This window comes from Eleutherodactylus coqui, chromosome 5, assembly GCF_035609145.1.
Source record: "Eleutherodactylus coqui strain aEleCoq1 chromosome 5, aEleCoq1.hap1, whole genome shotgun sequence".
Taxonomy (NCBI): Eukaryota; Metazoa; Chordata; class Amphibia; order Anura; family Eleutherodactylidae; genus Eleutherodactylus; species Eleutherodactylus coqui.
The window spans coordinates 218,411,397-218,431,933 of NC_089841.1; the positions used below are offsets into that span (position 1 = coordinate 218,411,397).

The window sequence follows — 20,537 nt, forward strand, 5'->3', positions numbered from 1 at the left end:
GGTTCCAGCGTGGGGCTGTCCCTATTGTGTCGATCACCCGACATGCAGGCAGGACTCCTGGGGTAGTTGTTTTGTGAGAGTAGGGACCCACGAGACAATAAGGACCCTTGTCGCGGGCTCATGGGCTTAAGTGTCTTGGCCAAAATACGAACCAATACCTTGTACTGTATCTATTGCATCTGTTTATGTGTGCAGGTATTCTAGGTGAGTGTTTTGTCAGTCGCTGTTTTATGTTTGCATTCCATTCTATGTCTGATTGCCCCGTCCATTGGTTGTTGGACACCCGGTTCTTACTAGTTTGTCCTACCTGTCCATTGGTGGGCGGACGCCCGAACCTTATCATGTCCCCTTCGTTCATTTTTTGTGGCGGAAGTTGGTTCCTCTTGTTTGTGTCTGCTCCTACGTCTAGCCACCTGCATAGCAAGCTTACATGTCTGCCCTGGCTGCCATAGTACCAAGGGATCTGTGGGTCTTGTTAGCAGTCCAGGATGAACATAACAGATCTACTAACTCAAGAAGCCATAGTAAAATTTCCATTCACAATCTTCCACAATTAGTAAAGTTTTTAATATTGCAAAGAACTGCAGAATGCAGACCCTTGAGAAAGCCCGAAGCAGATACGGGTCAGGTACTTTGTGGTTTATATGTATCATATAATATCAAACAAGAAGCAACTCTTGTAAGTATAATAATGAAGTGGGGTATTTTCACCTTTTAAATTGGATTTACGTATTGCTCCTGTGGCTTTTTTTCCCACTTTTTCTCCATGTGCAACTACCGTACAAATCCAACAGATGTCTAATACAGAGGGTTTTAACATTTTTTGGCACATGATGTATCTGTAGCTCACTGTGTGGACATAATATGCACCTGTAAAGAGACTGCCGAGTTGAAATACTGGAGCTGTACTTGTCTACTCAACTGGAGTGCCGAGTCTAAAACAACTAAAGTCTAATTTTATTAAAGCTGCTGAGACTTTGTTTTGTGCCACTTGACTTTAGCTGGAGCAGTAAATGAAAGTTGGACTACTGCAGGTACCTGTTATGACCATCCATAGTCATGGTGATCCAGGATTGGTACGTATTTACGTTGTAAATAATTTTCTATTCGATCTGTACTCATTTATGTTTGTAGATTCATAAATTACTTTTATTTACAGTTTGAAAATTTTATTAAAAACTTAAGTTGTCAGGAACTCTGGGACTTGGAGGTAATTCAAGCAACACAAACTTTTGAAAAAACGTTTCTGATAGTGAGGGTGATCAATGAGTGGAACAGGTTGCCACGGGAGGTGGTGAATTCTCCTTCAATGGAAGTGTTCAAACAAGGCTGGACAGACATTTGTTTGGGATGATTTAGTGACTCCTGCACTGAGCATGGGGTTGGACCAGAAGACCATGGAGGTCCCTTCCAACGCTTCCATTCTATGAAAATCCTCATTAAATCTCCATTAAAAGTGCTTTTTTTACAATATCTCTTTGCCAAATACAGTATTCTGAAATGTCAAATGCTCAACAAGTTGAGTAAATTTATTTCCTTAGCATAACTGTACTCCTAGGAGAGAATAAATGGGTTCAGTGCTAATTTATTAAGTAATTAACAATGACGTGGTTTAAAAGCAATTGAAGCAATCGAATGACAATGGTGAAACTTCGGAGCAGAGAACACAATGTTACCCTTTATTGATAAGAAAGTTGTACAGCACTTTTGTTGGTTCACTTTTTTTCATTATCCTTACATAAAGTTGTTTCTAAAGTTTGTGTTGCTTGAATTGCCTCCAAGTCCCAGAGTTCCTGACAACTTACGTTTTCAATTACTGTAACTATTTCACGTTTGCAAGGCTTTAAACCAAAAAATAACCTTTAATTATTTTCCGCTATACATGCTGTCAAACTCTGACATTTAAAATGCACTTCACATTTTGCCGAGGATGACATTGCCAAGTTTTCACAGTTTTCACAATTCTGTGAACGTAGGCAAGGCCATCCATGTAGAAAGCGAACCTGATGAAATAGCATGCATAAATAATGATGATTATAAAGGTTGTGCTTCAGTGGAGACGTTTGTTAATCAGCTCCGGAATTTACGTTATAGCATGGGAGAGCATTTTTAATGCTGGTTATTGTAGTTCACCGGGAATATACTCATGGATGGAAGTTTGATATGGATTGTGTATTAAACATTATCTGTTATATATTCAATAATGCAAAATAAGACAACCAGCATGGGTTTATAGGAAGAGAGGCAGATGTAGATAGACCGACCAAGACAACTGTCCGCAAGTCAGTTTTATTCAAGATATTGGTGCCATTGGAAACCATATTACTGAAATCACGTTTTAATTATAATCATATTTTTAAACATTTCTGGTGTTTGTGACTATGAAATGTTTCAGTTTTCATACCAGCCATTAACCCTTTCCAATCCAATTTGTATCCTGGTTTTCCTAGGGGGCTTACTCTTTTTCTGCCATTATACAATGGCGCTATCTGCTGGCTAAAGCCAGTACTGCATGAGGTGACACATTGGATAGACTCTGACAGCAGAGAGGCTGGCAATATACAGTAAGAGAACCCCGACGAATGTCTTCCAACATCGGAGCTGTACAGCCTTAAATCATAATGTCTTCAGACGTCAGACAGTGGATTGGAAAGGGTTAAAGCGGACACAATAGGCTGATACACTTTGCTTTCTGTAGCAAATGCCCCATATAAACTTAATGATAATCATTCAGTTTAAATGCAGGCAAACGACGAGCTCATCATTTGGTTTCAGTGGGCATGAACACCAGCTCGGGCACTTATTGCTATGTACTACCTCCAGAACGCCACTAATGTCTGAGCTATTTGACCATGTTATTTCTATAAGGCCGCTCTCACACGGGCGTTTTTTTATGCATTTAACGCTGCGTTTTCAGCGCAGCCTTAAATGCGGTCAATCCCTACCATTGATTTCAATGGGGCTTCTCAGACAAGCGTTAAAACGCAGCATTTTCAACTCTAAGTTTTTCAAGTGTTGCCTGCTCTATTTTCATGTATTTGTGCATTTTAAAACGTTATGCTTTGCCCATTGAAATAAATTCTGTGCACTTTCAGCGCTGCTGAAAACACGGTACAATGTGGTCACTGCGTTTTCTGCTGCGTTTTTTTAGTTATGGTATTATAAACTTGCTTGGCTGCCTTTATGACTGTGCTGAAAACACAAACAATGTCAAAATTGCCTGTGTCATCCACTGAAATGAATGGGCAGCGGTTTCAGCGCTGCTGAAAACATGGTACAGTGTTTTTGGCAGCCCTAAACGCCCTAGCTACACCACCTGAGAGAAAAATAAATAAATCAATACTCACCTTGAAGATGCCGTCAGGGTCCTCCCCTGTATTTTCGGAGCTTCGGGACGGCTGCCGGGCACTTATCAAGCTGGCAAAGCATCTATTGCTAGAGAATGGGATTGAATTCCCCGCCTCCCAGCAAGAGATTGCTCTGATTGGCTGAATCAGCTGAGTGACAGCCCTCTCAGCCAATCATAGCTAGCACTGGATGCACCAATCACAGCCATTGAATGACATTCCGCTGCAAATTAGCCCCCCTGTGAACCCAGCCCAAGAAAGCAAGAGAAACCCAGGAAAGGCTAAATACTATTAGACCAATGATTAATTTATTGGATAGCGCTGATCGCATTGCCGGGGGAGTGGGGGGGAGGGGCTTACCCCCATGACAGCTCCATGTTGTCGGCTACCTCTGGGAACCGACAGCTGTCACGTCCTCAGCCCACGTTGCTTTAATCCTCAGGTGATGCATATTTTTACCTCTCTAAGGATTAAAGCCCACTTAGGCAGGATGTAAAAAGGCAACGGGGCTGTCAGTAAGGGGTTAAGTAAAGAACATTCATGGTAAAGGTCTAAATAACCTTCATGCCAGATCTTGTATCACTGAATAGTAAAATCGGTAACTCAGATGCTTTGGTTTCTCTGTCCAACATGTGTATGCCCTAGAGGTGAATTCCTAAGAGCAGAGAAGAGCGAGATGTCTAAGTCTTAGAACTTGGTGCACTGAACCTTCCAAAGCACGAATGCTGATTATTACATGTACCAAAGCGTGTTGCCAATTATCTGCAGAGAAATAAAGAACTGGGATTTATTATTGGCCCTCATTATCTCATTTTTTGGTGATTTGACAAAACCTTTTAATTCCTTGATCACCTTAATTAAGGTGTGAACAGTGATGTATTTAAGGTGGAAATGGAAATAATGAAGATCCACAGCCCAATTTATAAGAGCGTTTTAATTTTGCCATTTTTGATGTATTGAAGCATAAGGGTGCCTGTCCACGCCTTCTGAAGCTTTCCATGGCACTGCTATGGAAAGTGTGGGCACACTGTCCACGAGCGGAGAATCATTGCGATTCTCTGCTCGCGGCGGGCAATTCGCAGCATGCTGCGAATTGCCCCGATTCTCCGCGGTCAGCCTATCTATCAGATAGGGCTGACTGGCATAGATTCAGCGGCGGCTCCTGCTCCCGGTTGGCGGCTTCTGTGGCGGAGATCCGCCTCGGGATACTGCAACGCCCGTGGACAGGGGGCCTAAGTATTGTTTGCATCATTTGTTGATGAACACTGAAAATTCTAGAATTTAGGATGATGATATAGTTGACAGATTTGTTCTATATGCTATTGTGTATATTAGAGAGCCTGCTAAGGCACTAGCACATGAAAATCTGCATCAAAGCCTTTAAAGAAGACAATGAAGTGAGTCTATATACGCTAATACTGAGGCCACTATGGGGGTCATTATTACTACTCGGACCATTATGGGAAGTCACTATCACTAATGGAGCCACTACAGAGACACTGTTACTACTGCGGCTACTATGGGGACACTGTTACTACTGGGATCACTTTGGGGCTCACTATTACTATGGGGGCCAATATGGGGGACAGTATTATTACTGTGGTCACAATGGGGGTCGCAAATAGGGCTTGTTCAAACGGCTGTAAGCAAATTTTTGTTTGCGCGACCAAAAATCACTTTTTTTTGGCCATTTTTATGTGCACAAATATACTACACATGTAAAAAGAAAAGCAGACAGGCTTATTGAAATGGTGAAAAAATGTGCAGGCAAAATGCAGGTTTCCTGCACTGCGTACCTGTGCGCGGCAATTCACTTTAATGGCTTATAGTGATAGGTAATACACACCAAAATAAGTCACGCCAAATCTTTTTTACAAAACATTGAAATCAATGGGTTCCATTCACTGCATATTGTGCACGTAATATGTGGCGCAAATACGCCTATGTGAACGAGCCTTTACTATACAATTACAGCTGATGTGGCCCTCGGTAAAAATGAGTCTTGCACCCCTGCTCTAGACTATAATATAGAATACAGGTCAGAGTCCGTACAGGACGCAGTACTAAAGTAATGCATTTATAAACTTACTAAATTGTTCTTTAAATTAATTCCATATAAAACTCTAAAGCTCAAAGAAGAAGGACAACTTAAATAAATATGTTCTGCCCAGAAACAAAACGTCCCGTTGATGGATCCAGGATTGTGTTCATGCAATAAATATAATGCACTTTCTCTTGTCGAGACATTAGCGCAGTGTTGGTACAAAAATACCATTCAAAGGGATTTTTTCCCATAATAAATCAGTTTATGGAAATCTGAAATCCGGAGCCTAGATCCCAGATAGAGAGCCGGGAAGAGGGTCTTGGTTATATGTGCCTTAAAGTATCAACACTCAGGAAAATCTATTGTACACCTGTGTAACACGTGTTCCTTCTTGCGCTCGGCGCACATCTGCTAGTATTAGAGGCTTTCATCACAGAGGAAAATTGTGTAAGATCTGCCTCCTAGTATATTACTATTTCTAATGCTAGTTGTTATATACTACAGCCCTATTATAACCCCAAACTTATTACATCCAGGACACAATTACATTAAATGTAACTATGTAGCAATCACAGTTTGGGCTTTATTCTGCATTGGCATTCTAAAGAGAAAATCAAATGTACTAAAATCTGCATGATTAAGAGCAATGAACAACAAAAATGACCATAAGTGGTGTGTGCATACAGGAGGCAGCTGTCAATCGCTGACAGGACCGCCCATTGGACCGCTGAGCTCAGAATAAGCAGAGCTTGAAATGCTTAACCCTCTCCAATCCACTGTCTGACGTCTGAAGACATTCTGATTGAAAGCTGTACAGCTTTGATGTCGAAAGACGTCCGGCAGGGTAATCTTACTGTATATCACTGGTCTCTCTGTTGTCGGGGGCCTCTCCAGCATGTCCCATACAGCAGTACTGGCTCTAGCCAGCAGATGGCGTCATTGTATAATGGCAGAAAGATAAAACCCCCTAGGAAACCCTAAATCCAAAATTGGATTGCAAAGGGTTAAATCACAAGTTATAACGAAATTTTTGTTACAAAACTATTGGGTAATCTGCCCAACTCCTCCTGCTCTATGACATGTTCAACAGGACAGATTCCCTTTAACGTTTTAGGTCTTTCACAGAAATTAAAGTAAAATAGAGAGAAAATTTAAAACTTTTTTTAGCAGACCTAAAATGTAAAACTATTTTTTTCTGTAATATAGCAGAAGTTAACAGAGAAACAAAACTCAATGGGGCATATTTACTAATACCATCTAAAAGTTTAACAGTGCAAACTAAGAGGTCATGCCCACGGACAGAGCAGAATACGCCCGCATTTTTACGCTGTGGGAATAAACAAAAGAGTCCCCACTGGTGAACGTGGGAAAACATGCTTTTTACCGCGTTTTTCAGCAGTCTCCATTAATAGTACATTAATGAGGACCTCCCGCCGTGGTAAAATAGAACATGCCGCACTTTTTTCCAGCTGTGTAAATTTGCGGCAGAATCCCGCATATGAGGACTGAGATATTAGGTTCAATAGAACCTAACAGCTGTGCATTTATGCTGCGGGGAACGCGGCATAAATCTGTCTGTGGGCATTAGCCCTTAGACAGGCAGCCTTAAAAAGCACCAGATTTATTACAGCTGATGGTACATCTTTTGAGTTTTAAGGCTGTCTGGTCTGTTTATGCCATCTTTTAGTTGGCTTAGTTTGAGACAAATTTTTGGCATAATTTGGCATAATTTTTGGATCAATTTACAGGGATAAATGCTCATTTTTATGTGCATTATAGAAAAAAATATATGTCTTTAAAATGACATCTTTGCAAAAATATGACATTTTATCTTTTCTCCCCTAAATTGCATTAATTCCTGAAAAAAAACTGTGGGGTAAAAATACTCATGACTCCTCTCAGTAAATAAACTAAGGGGTGTAGTTTTTAAAATAGGGTCATTTGTCGGGGGTTTCTATCATTCTGATACCTATGAGCCTTTGCAATCTTGGCTTGGTGTAGGAAAACACTGTGTTCCTCAAAATGTTGATAAGTAATGTTAAATTTGTACGTCTCCTAAATGGTTAAAAAAAAAAAAGTTTTTCAAATGTGCGTCCAGAATAAAGTAAACCGATAGAAATATATATCTTAGCAAAAAAATTGTACAGTATGTTTACACACATTTGAGATATTACAGTTGAAAATGTGAAAAAATAACTTTTTCAAAAATGTTTCCAATTTTGGCACTTTTAACAAATATACACAAATTCTATTGGTCTATTTTTACTACCTATGTGGCGAAAAAACAATGGCAGAATCACTTGGATATGCCAAATCTTTACGGAGTTATTCTGTGTTAAAGTGACACACGTCAGATTTCCAAAATTTGGCTTAGTCACTAAGGGGTTAAAAGAAGGGGTGGGAACACATGTGAGTCCTTATGGACAGAAGCCAGAGAGCAAGTGGAAAGGAAACGTAGATTCAGCATGCAGCAGCCTCGTCAGAGAGGTGCCCAACCACTGCCCCAGCCGCAGGCGAGTGGGGTGGGCAGCGTCAGCGTGCCGTAATCCCTTCACTCAGTATGTAGTATGGAACATGATGTGCATTTGTAGTAATCATTTCTGATATATTCCAGAGACATTCATCACTGATCACTATACATAAGAAGTGCACAGTCTGCCAAAATTCTGTCCTATTTGTTCCTGCCATAGAATAAATTACATTTTGACTTGATTGATTTTCTGTCCACGCTTCCATTGTAACTATTGTGAATCAGCTTGCAGCAGGCAACCATAGCTTTCTCATCACTACAGAACCCTTGGAGAGCACAGGGTTCATAATTTATAGGTTGGTGTTAAGTTTCTCACTATTGTTGTATAATGGGAATTTGACAAATCTTCCGGAAAAGAGTTTGCTTGTGTTAACAAATCGTAGACTTGTTGCATTAATGACTCAAATCTCAGGGAAATTGTTTGACAGAGATCAATGGGATGCTTCAGAGTAAATGAAGTAGTGTTCTTGGGGAATAACTTCTGATTCAACTATTATAGGCCGGCTACAGTATTACTGAGCTCTACAGCTACACAGTTATAAGGGTTCAGTAGACCACACTGACAAAATTCACAGTGCGTCTTTCCCTGGATTATATAAGCTTTTGGCAAATGAGTAGGGAAACATCCCAAAAAATTGACAAGTTGAGGAATGTGCCCATCATAACTTGTTACCTTGTTGGGGTGACATAGGCATGGACCAGAGCTGGATTGGAGGAGAACAAAACTTCCACACTCCTCATCAAGAAGTTTGGTTCTCCTCTGATCCAGCTCTGGTCCATGGTTATGTGGAGGTTTTATTCTCTGGTCTAGTGATAAACTCCCACAACTTTTTAAACTCCTACTCAAGTGATGTAAAGCAGAAACATCAAAATATCTAATTCTTTGTCCTTTAGTGCATACATATGTGGATCTTCCGACACGGTGTTAAACCATGCCTGATGGAGAGGCCAACAAAGTCTAGAAAGTTTGCTATTTGTAATCAACTTTTCAGTGAGACATGAAAAGTTATTACTAACGAAGGACTCTCAGTTTTTACCTTTTCTATCGACCGCACCAGCTAATAGGACGCAGTGATACTCATCATTCAACAATACAAGCTAGTGCTCCTCACCTTGGACATGGAAACTATTTGGCTGTACTGAGGCATTCGCTATTGCAGGATAGGTCTTTGAATAAGAAGCTCCTGTCTGCTGCATTTGGGGTGGCTGCGGAGTTCTTTTGGACATCATACTTGAGGGTGCGTTAAGCCTCCTCGGGCTTAGATGATGAGGCGAAAATCTAAAATTAAGCAGAGTGGATGTTAGTTTAAATCTTAACTTAAAAACAAAGAATAAAGTTTCCCAACTACAAATACATGTTATCTAATATCGCTCACCGTGGGATAACCGTTTAATGATATCAGCTTCACTTATAGTACTTTCTGTGAAAGATACTAATATTATAACCATCACAGCCGCTACAATACCTGTCAGCGCAAAAAGATCCAGCTGATCAGATAGTAGAGTGGGCATTCATGATACTTTAATATTGATTACATTCAATTACCATTTTTCTATGGTAATACAGTGGTGTGGTACAAAATGAATAGTACAGTTGTAATGGCACATAGAACACAGACTTTTGCATAAAGTTAAGATCAGAACCTACCCTGTTTCCCTGAAAATAAGACATTCCCTGAAAATAAGACATAGCATGATTTTCCAAAATTTTTGAGGATGCAAAATGATTTTTCAGGCTTTCTGAGGATGCTTGAAATATAAGCCCTACTCCAAAATTAAGCCCTGCTAACAGATAATTTAAAAAGTCAATTTAAATAGTGTCCAGGCAGCTATACATGTAAAGAAGTTAAACCTTTTTGAACAAAAATTACTATACGACACTGTCTTATTTTCGGGGAAATGCGGTAATAATGATGCTCATGTCTGTATAAGTATGAAAGCTTAGTCAGCGGCCATTCTATTTTGCCATTTCTATACAATGCATATACTGATACCAATTCAAGCAAAAGACAAGTCAACCCCAATACACAAAAATTATCAATGCGTTTTATTGAATATTTTAATTATATCACAATTCATATTCCAGGGTACACTGAAATATGTAGGAGGTGGGCCAGGTGCAAACATTCCACTGTAGTTAAACCCATGGAAGACATCCATACATTACTAGATTGTTGTCAGCTTTGGTAGACCTTACTATTTGGAGTACTTCAAAAGAGGTGCACTTAATATCATATAACTGGATGCTTCATTCACTGCAATACCACTTTTTACCACATGGGGTTCACGGAGAACAAAAATCTCATTGTATAATTGGTATACTTACTTTTAGCTGTATGCTGTAAGTCCATTACATACAGTCTGCAAAGGCACACTGCAACAAACTGTGGACTGATCAGTAGTATGAGCATGGCCAGGGTAATAATTATGTTTGCATCATTGTATCTGACCTGTTTGAGCTTTCAACTAATCCTATGACATGCAATGCTCTGTAAATTACGTTATGTTCGAGAAACTGAAAAAAAACAGTGCCACATATGTATTAGATCACGTGTCAAATTCAAGGTACCCAACCATGAGGACACCTACAGACAAATGGATTTACTTCTCATTTAGCTTTTCTGCATGCACAGAAAAAAATAGGATTTGCTCTATTTTTGTGCGCATTTGTCCTAATACTGATGTGGCCCTCGGTAAAAAATGAGTTTAACACCCCTGCATTAGATGAACAGGTATAATGTAAAAGTTAGTACTGAAAAAAGTGATAAATAGGTATTTTCTGCTTCACATGGGAACAGCTATCGGCAGGCAGACATTCTGTCATCTCAGGGTGGACTTATGTTAGGGCAGCTTCACATGGACGTATTTGTGTGCGCAAAATTTGTGCACACAATACGCAGAGAACAGAAGCCATTCATGTCAATGGGTTTGTATAGATTTCTGCATTTTGCATGCACCCCCCAAAAAACTGAAAGAGACCATTTTCTGCTGAGGGTTTTTTCTGTTAATAAATAGTGTTTGTTGAAACCCCATTCATTTACATTGTGGAAATTTGGTGCACATGCTGCTGCTGAAATTCTTCCCTATACTTGGTATGTCCTCATCTTTTGTATACATACACAGCTCTGCTATGCTGTATATACATCCATATATACCCACACAAACAGCTATCTATTTGATTTTAATAATGGGTATAAACGGTTATTGTAGTGAGTGTAAAAACCTGTTGTTTTTTTTGCTCTCCTGCTGGCCAAGTATGACTACTTCCACAAATCTGATTGGTTACAAGATTGTGGCATTAGAAAGGTCCTTCACACACCTGGAGCTTCTCTTTCCTGTTCATGTCATTGGGGGACACAGCAAAGTCCGTGGGTATATATGCTGCCACTAGGAGGCAGACACTGAGCAAAAAAAAGTGTTTGCTTCTCCTATCAGCTATTCCCTTCCTGCAACCACTAAGCTAAAGCAGTTTTAGTTTAGTGTCCTTAGGAGGCAGACCTTCAGGAGGATAAGGTGGTGCTGCTCCATGTGTTCACCTTTCTCACGAAAGTGGTATCATCCTTCCCCCTCATTAAGGAGATTGTCCTACCATCTTTTTGTCTGACTCCATCTCATCCTTGGTAAAGATGCCTTTACTGGTTTCGGGGGCCTCCAAGTGCACGATTGGCCGGTGGATCAGGTTTGCAATCGGGTTTGTCTAGGGCAGAGATCCACCTTTCCGGGTTATGGCTTATTCGAGAATTAACACACTTCAGGGTTATAACTTGCTTAAAGTGTTCAAGGACAACTAATCCCCTTTTGTTTTAAAGCCTCTTCGAGTCACACCTCCACCGACCTCTTTTTTTACATCATCAATGGGCTGGCTGAGTATATGCCGCCATGTTTCATATCATGAATTTACCTACTGGTGGATACTGAACATGATATGCGACAGATGATTAGCTTAGCAGATATACGATTCTCCTAGTTCCTGGGGTCGCACAGCGGGAGGGGGGGGGGGGTGGAATGCACTGCATTCGAGGTATACTCAGAGTTCAGGAAATATACCCGTTGTTGGGCCGGGACCCTTGGATGACCCATAATCCCCATTATTAATTCCTCCTTTGGTTAATAACAGTATAAAATATCCATGCCACAATGTCTGTATTAGCCACAAGATGGGAGACAATGGTGGAGGGACCTCAAAGACCCCTCTGGTATAGGTGTGAAAGACAGTGGAATGAATATTGATGAGCTCCGCTTGGCAGGAAATACACTTAACCATCTGCCACTCAACTTTCCCCAGACCAGAAAAGGTGTCAGATTGACACGGAAAGATGGGTGACGATCTGTCAGTATCATTTCATCACCTAAACTTTTTGGACTGTCAATTTACACCGGTCCCGAAAGGTTTAAATGAGATCTGCAACTTTAGTGTATTTCTATGAGCCTAATTATTTCCATAATTATTGTATGTTTATGAAGATTATTTCCACTATTGCTGTTATTTAGGATAAACTCATTCTTGTATTTGTGAATTTTATTTATTCAGATTTGTATATTTATTGGTTTTAAGAGATGGGATGTGATTATCTTATAAAAGGGTGGTAAGTGCATGGTCGAGCGAGCCCGAGTAGTACACCCTATGGAGTTGTATTGTTTTTGGGGTGTATGAAGGCCATATTGTGAGAACAGCTCTAAGTGTTGGGGTTATACACAGCTACTGGGTATTTGACTATTTTACATGGATAACATACAGATGGAAAGCAGAATCAACAATATGACACTAAACAATGGAAAATATTTGTATAATTGCTAGCTACAGAAATCATGTTTCAGGGTTCAAGTAGACTATATGAGATATAAGTCTGGAATTTACATTCGTTTTCAGCTCAAAGTCTTGCATGGTTTACCACCAAATGAGTTCATTCAAACCAAAAAAATAGGAATTAAAAAGAATGGTAGCTTCCACACAATTCTCTCTGTCCGTTAAACATCATTACAGATACAATGCGTACCCCGATCAGACAGAGAGATGAAGATGACATTGTTCTCTAAGTATATAAAGCTGTATGTTCTATATATAAATCCTTTATAAAGAAAGCAGGCAGATAGGGGGAAAAGTGTATGGCTATGCAGACTGTATGGAACATCCCACACTCAGCGAAACATGGAAATGTATCAATATTCTGAAACATGCAGTTACATTAGAATTACGCTGCACTTTATTACACCGAAAGGCAGTGTTTGAGTCCATATAAGGCTCTTTGTGTGTTTATGGGAATGCCCGTTCGTTGCTATTGATGGTTCTCATTTTGTAGTCCGCTGTTCCAGTTTCAGTTGGACTGCACAATATGTTAAACAAAAACAGAAGGCAGCTGGCAGCCCATCGCTAAAGTATAACGCAAGCCAAGTGGAACACTTAATACAAGTTAACTCAGCACTACTTCAGGGCCATTCACTGAGCTGAAGGCTATGTAACACTGAAAAGCATAAATAGTTATGAATGATGAAGCATGTGACAGGATGATCTTGTACCGCATACACATCTTACACGGGATTTGTATCATTAACTCGATGCAAGGTTTTTTTGAACTTGTGCATTTTTTATACTGCGATCATCATAAAAGTGACTTATTCCCAGTGACAGAGACGATGAGTAACTCAAAGATTAAATCACTAGAACATACAAATCTTTGAGAGTAGCTCTTCTACAAATTCTATTTAGATATACCTAAAGCTGTCCATTGTATCTATCAGAACATCTTAACCCTTTCCAATCCACTGTCTGACGTCTGAAGACATTCTGATTAAAGGCTGTACAACTCCGATGTTGGAAGACATGCAGCAGGGTATTCTTACTGTATGTTGCCAGTCGCTCTGTTGTTGAGGGACCTTTCCAGCATGTAGCATAGCGCAGTACTGGCTCAAGCCAGCAGATGGTGCCATTGTATAATGGCAGAAAGAGAAAGCCCCCTAGGAAACTCTGAATCCAAAATTGGATTGCAAAGGATTAAATATCACCTGATCCAACCTTTATTAATCTGACTCGCCCTATTCTTATCCTATTATCCTCCCCTCCCTCTGTGGAAATAAAGTATGTATTTGGATGAGCTACATTGGTTGGGGCCCGACTCCCAGCACCATTACCTTTTAAGCTCCTTGAAGGGGCTAGCATGAACACTGCAGCCTCTTCAATGTTTGCATCAGTTTGGGACATTGTTCATACTCCATTTACCATACAGTGTATGCAGTTATGGGATGGCTCTGTATGGCACTGTGTTGGAGAGATAGAAAGATGGATCTAGCTTTAGAGATATTAGAAAGGAATAGACTCTTCTATAAATGTATGTAATATCAATATACATATATTTACGGGATTATTACAAATGGTGTGAAACATTCATAACTCATGTTTAATTTTCAAAAAATTGCTAATAAAGTCGTCATGAAAGTTCATTTTTACGTGTTTGAGCTGAGAAGTTCCAAGGAATCCACAAAGTGCTTTCTCACCCAAAATAAATAAGAGCTGGGGAGTGTGTGGGTGGCAAGGAAATTAGATTGGAAAGGGTTAAGTTATACAGTGCTAGGTTTGTCAGTTAACTGTTTCCTTGGAGCATAGTGATAAATGACTGAGTCCCATTCAAGTCACACTGGGCTACAGAGCCAGCCATGCCTCCTTTCTCCTGATAGACAGGATTTCCTGTGAGGGGCTATCTATTAAGAGATAGGGGGCTTGGTTAGCTTGGCAGTATTTGAATCAGTTTGGCCAGATGACTAGTCTGTGCTGATCTGCATAAAGCATGGGACTGGAGATGAGCGAGCGTACTCGCTAAGGCAGACTAGTTGATCGAGTAGTGCCTTATTCGAGTACCTGACCGCTCGTCTCAAAAGATTCGGGTGCCGGCGGGGAAGAGTGGTGAGTTGCGGGAGTGAGCAGGGGGGGAGAGAGAGAGATCCCCCCCCCCCTCCGTTCCTCCCCCGCCGGCACCTGAATCTTTAGAGACGAGCGGGCAGGTACTCACATAAGACACTACTCGCTCGAGTACTTTGCCTTAGCGAGTACGCTTGCTCATCTCTACATGGGACCTAATTGCGGAGGTACATGGGCTCATTAGGAAAAGAGAGGGCAATAGAAGTAAGTGATCTTTCATCCCCTGACAGTCAGTGAAGTTTGTTTTGGGGTTGGTGAGATGGCAGTGACAGGTTTCCCTTAGGGCTCCCACAGAGTTGCGTTTTTTTTTAATGCGATTGTCAATGGGACTTTCTAATGTTAAAAACGCATCGCACAAAAATCGCAAAGCACCAACTTGCGATGCGTTTTTAACATTAAAAAGTCCCATTGACAATATCGTTAAAAAACCCAAGTGGGTAAGAGCCCTAAACTGGTAAATCTGTCCAGCTATGTAGCAATAAGTGTATCAGTGATATATCATTGACTTCATACATGCTCTAGCCAGAAGAAAAGCTTGGTGGCAACCCCTCCGAGAAATAGTGGCCATATCTGTGGTGACCAAACAAGCTTCCCAAAATATAGATGTGAAACTGATGACTAGAACATTTACCAGCTTTAAAAAAAAAAAAGAGGACAACACGAGGACTAACATTTACTTAAGATTTTCTTTTGTAGGGTTCAGGATTCCCTTTAAAGAGGTTGTCCGCTCTCTACTGCTTTTTATAGTTTTTATTTAGTTAGTTACAGAATAGGAAATCATATAGGATATGCCTCTGTTCATAGGAAATCATATAGGATAGGCCTCTGTTAATAGCAAATCATATAGGATATGCCTCTGTTCATAGGAAATCATATAGGATATGCCTCTGTTCATAGGAAATCATATAGGATATGCCTCTGTTCATAGGAAATCATATAGGATAGGCCTCTGTTCATAGGAAATCATATAGGATATGCCTCTGTTCATAGGAAATCATATAGGATATGCCTCTGTTCATAGGAAATCATATAGGATATGCCTCTGTTCATAGGAAATCATATAGGATATGCCTCTGTTCATAGGAAATCATATAGGATATGCCTCTGTTCATAGCAAATCATATAGGATATGCCTCTGTTCATAGGAAATCATATAGGATATGCCTCTGTTAATAGCAAATCATACAGTTTTCTAATATACATTTACAATTCTGCTCCCACCCCTTTCTTATAGCAGTACACTGACCCCTATCTGCACAGTAGAATGGTATAGTCCATGGATTGGACAGTCCATAGTAATGGCTGTCAGTCATGTGACTCCTGGTATTCCACTGATCAGGTATCTAATAGGTGAATAGTAGATTGCTGAGAAGCAGAATTTGCACAGTATTACTACCTGCACGGTTGTCATGTCTGTCAGGATCTGTGGAGAAGCAGCTCTTATATTTTTCCCCACCATCTCCTTTGTGTGATGGTTTTCTTTTCAGTTGACACTTTTTACATCAACTGCAGATAGTTGAACTTGTGTTTTCTGTAACAGCTATTAATACAGTTAACTACTCAAAAACCACAACGATCTCCAGGTCATGCTGTTTAATCAAGTCAGCTATAAAAAAATAACCACCATACAGGGAAACCAGGGAGTAGAATACAAGAGCTGCTCCTCCACAGACATGATGACGCTGCAGGTAGTAATACTATGACTTCTGCTCCTCAGTAGTTTACTATTCATCTATTAGATATCTGATCAGTGTGAGTTACACACTGGGGGTCACATGGAAAGTTTGGTGGGTCACATGACCTTTACTATGGACTATTCAGTCCGTGGACTATACCTTTTTACTGTACAGATAAGGGCCAATATGCTGGTATAAGACAGGGATGTGAACCGAATTTTATATCCATGTATATTAGAAAACTGTATGATTTCCTGTTCTGTAACTAAATAACAAGCAGTAAAGAGCAAATAAACCCCTTTAAGGAACATGAAAGATCAGTGATTTCACTATAACGTTACTGTTTTTCCTATAATGCAGGTTTTCTTGCCTTGATTACAATTCCATGTCTCACTTAAAAGTCATTTCAATCTTTCTTCAGCTCTTAGATTTTTCCCCACCATCTCCTTTGTGTGATGGTTTTCTTTTCAGTTGACACTTTTTACATCAACTGCAGATAGTTGAACTTGTGTTTTCTGTAACAGCTATTAATACAGTTAACTACTCAAAAACCACAACGATCTCCAGGTCATGCTGTTTAATCAAGTCAGCTATAAAAAAATAACCACCATACAGGGAAACCAGGGAGTAGAATACAAGAGCTGCTCCTCCACAGACATGATGATGCTGCAGGTAGTAATACTATGACTTCTGCTCCTCAGTAGTTTACTATTCATCTATTAGATATCTGATCAGTGTGAGTTACACACTGGGGGTCACATGGAAAGTTTGGTGGGTCACATGACCTTTACTATGGACTATTCAGTCCGTGGACTATACCTTTTTACTGTACAGATAAGGGCCAATATGCTGGTATAAGACAGGGATGTGAACCGAATTTTATATCCATGTATATTAGAAAACTGTATGATTTCCTGTTCTGTAACTAAATAACAAGCAGTAAAGAGCAAATAAACCCCTTTAAGGAACATGAAAGATCAGTGATTTCACTATAACGTTACTGTTTTTCCTATAATGCAGGTTTTCTTGCCTTGATTACAATTCCATGTCTCACTTAAAAGTCATTTCAATCTTTCTTCTGGGCGGATTTCATACATTCCATTCTTGTATCATAGAGTACATTTGCATTACATGTTCTTCTGCTTCCCTCAGCAAGCTTATGAGTAAGTCTGCATTCGAACAAGATGATAATACAACATGGTGTGTTGCCAGACAAGCCTCTTTTACTAGACTTTATCGTGATTTATGAATTATGCCTGTGCATTCTGGGCTTACTCACATGTGTGACTATGGAACTGTGTTGACTCAGAGAAAGAGAAACTTGGATTTCCTTCAGTCTGGATTTGTCCCTGAATAAGTCTGACTGTGTTTACTCTGAGCGCTGCATATTTATTTAGTTGCGTGTCGGAGAAGAAGAAAAAAGCCGTGCCAACTGATTGCAGTGGCCTCTAGACGGATGATCTTTAAGGGAAAATATATTAACTGGCGATCAAAAAGTAAATTAATTGAAAATGTTAAAGTCTTCGCCAAGAGCTATACTTTATATACCGGAGGACTACGGTTGGGGAGTCCTTAAACTTCAAGATGGAACGTATTGTATGGATTAGGTGCTCAGAGGAATTGCTCTTGCCATCCTGAATAGCAGCCCATGCTGATTCATAATGTGATGATAGATAATGTAAGCCTCCTGTTTTCTTATCTCTGTTTGATGCTTTTATAGAATTTCTTTACCAACCCAGCATCTGGTTTAAGCCCGCTCGCTCACCAGGATCCCCATCTATTGAGTTATGTACATCTTATGCCAGATTTGAAAGTTCTTGGCCTTAGGTTTTGTGACATTTTTGGCGTACAAACCATTATACACACTTTTCCTGAAAAAATGATTTTTTTTCTGTTTGTACTTGTAAGTTATTTAGTTTTGTGTTAGGCACTGATTGTTCCAGTCTATAATTCGAGGAAGTGGCGTGGGCAGAGAAATATTATGACTTGTATTATTTTATGAAAATCATGTCTTTCATATGTTTTTGTTCTTGTATTATGTAATGCAAATATAATGCTCTCAAAAACGAACAGTTAATTATTGTAAAACCATACGGGGCCAAGTGTATGAAAGCCGTGGCAGGTGAATAATCCATTACAAAACCTGATAGGAAACAAATGGGAGGGTCTATCATGTTAAAAGTGGCATAAAAAAGGTATCAAATTTTAGAATAAGACATTTTGCACAAAAAGGCATCTTTTTTAAATTTACCTTTTAAGGGTACTTTTAAATGAAGTAACTTATCAAGAGGGTGTGTGGCCATCCAGCCCCATGATTGTAATTAGAATTTACACCAGATGCACCTACCACGTTTCCCCAAAAGTAGGACCTACCCTGATAATAAACCTTACCGTAATTTTTTGGGGGAAAGGGTGGGAGGGGGCCTGAGATATAAGCCGTACTGCGAAAATAATCCCTACATAACATTAAGGGGAAAAGAAGCAATACTTACCTAGAAGGCGACGTCTAGATCCCTCCCGCTGGTCTCCAGAGCTCTTGCTTCAGTCCTCAGCAGCTAACAGAACATTGCTTCCTGGTAACGATGGCTGTGATTGGTTCTTCGAGTGCTGCATTGATTGGTTCTCAAGCGCCGCAGCTCAGCCATTCAGAGCCATCACTTCCTGGAGGCGGGGTTTACAAACTCAGTTACGAGACAGTGATGTTCTGTCAGCTGCTGAGGACTGAAGCAAGAGCACCGGAGCTCCAGAGACTAGCAGGAAGGACCTGGACGACACCTGCTAGGTAAGTATGAGACATCCCCCGAACGTAAGACCCTGTGCCTCTTTTGGGGCAAAAATGTATATAAGACAGTCTTATTTTGGGGAAACACAGTAATATTTTAAGAGGTATGTATCTCTTAATACATTGGGTGCATCTTGCTCCTACAGGGATCACATTAAAACCAGTGTGAGAATAATTTCCCCCGATTGAATGGGTACTGCCTGACGTAGGAAACAAAGTTACTTTCTTTTTGACACTTCTGTTATGCTACCACAACAGATCCCCAGCCAGAAACCAAGAGTATTTGTGTCCTATGACAAAATCTAACCTGCAAATATTGTACATGAGGCACCAGCAAAAAGGATTAAAGAAAAAAAAGACATTTTTAGCAAATCAAGGTTGAAATCAGGTCAAGAAGTGATACTTTGCAGGTTTCTAAGAGATCCTTTAACTTTTGCCAGTATACATTCTTTTGTGTTAGTGGCATTCCTAGAAAAACATAACGCAGGCAAATATCTGAAGCCAAGAGGGCACATTTATACAAAAACGATGCCCTGATGGTCTCTGTTGGTTCTTAAACTGAGAGAAGACAAATACTGTATATTATTTTTTACGCATTGGCCAGATTTGGTGCGTGTTCTTCAGGCTGGAGTTGGAATGTTCTATTCTGTTCATATATGTTAAGATAATATATGTCATATAAATATACTGAAAGTGGTTTCATTGTTATATAGTTAATACTTTAGGGTTAAAAGATTCTGTGAATATGAGGAATTAGGAAATTAAGTCTTTTACTTACTATAAGCATAGAAAGTCCACTGAAAACCAAATGGCTCCAACGCAAATTTGAAGAAAACCAAGACATATATCGTAGAGCATCAATATTTCACCACTGTGAATCTGTAGTAAAGGAAGATTCTGTCCCACATCCCATTCTGCTTCCTGGAAATACATAATATCACTCTACGAGGATACACAGAAGTCTTACCAGTAATTACAGATGTTCTTCTGGTGACACTGAAAGACCGCGGTGTATCATTCTCTTATGTGCTACCCCATTACTAAATTGACAGCCACCGTCCCATCAGAAATAGTCCAAGTGACTTGGATCCCTATGGGAATTCTTCAAAACCAAAACGTACCGCCTTAGTGATGAGCCTATTCTTTGCCTTAAGGACCGAGTGATTTTCATTGTCCCATTGCAAGGCCCATAATTCACTGACATAGCCGTAAGAGAACTTATTTTTTGGGGGACGAGTTGAATTT

The 20,537-nt window shown here is 40.0% G+C and overlaps 1 protein-coding gene across 2 annotated transcripts in view; it reads right to left on the reverse strand.

Moving 5' to 3' along the window:
* The window catches only part of GLIS3 (GLIS family zinc finger 3), a 294,182-nt gene that overhangs the window by 18,498 nt on the left and 255,147 nt on the right, over window positions 1-20,537 (reverse strand). For both annotated transcript variants that reach the window (XM_066604233.1, XM_066604234.1), the window contains one exon: window positions 9,034-9,200. In XM_066604233.1, the coding sequence (XP_066460330.1) occupies window positions 9,034-9,200 (167 nt within the window). The remainder of the gene's footprint in view (window positions 1-9,033; window positions 9,201-20,537) is intronic.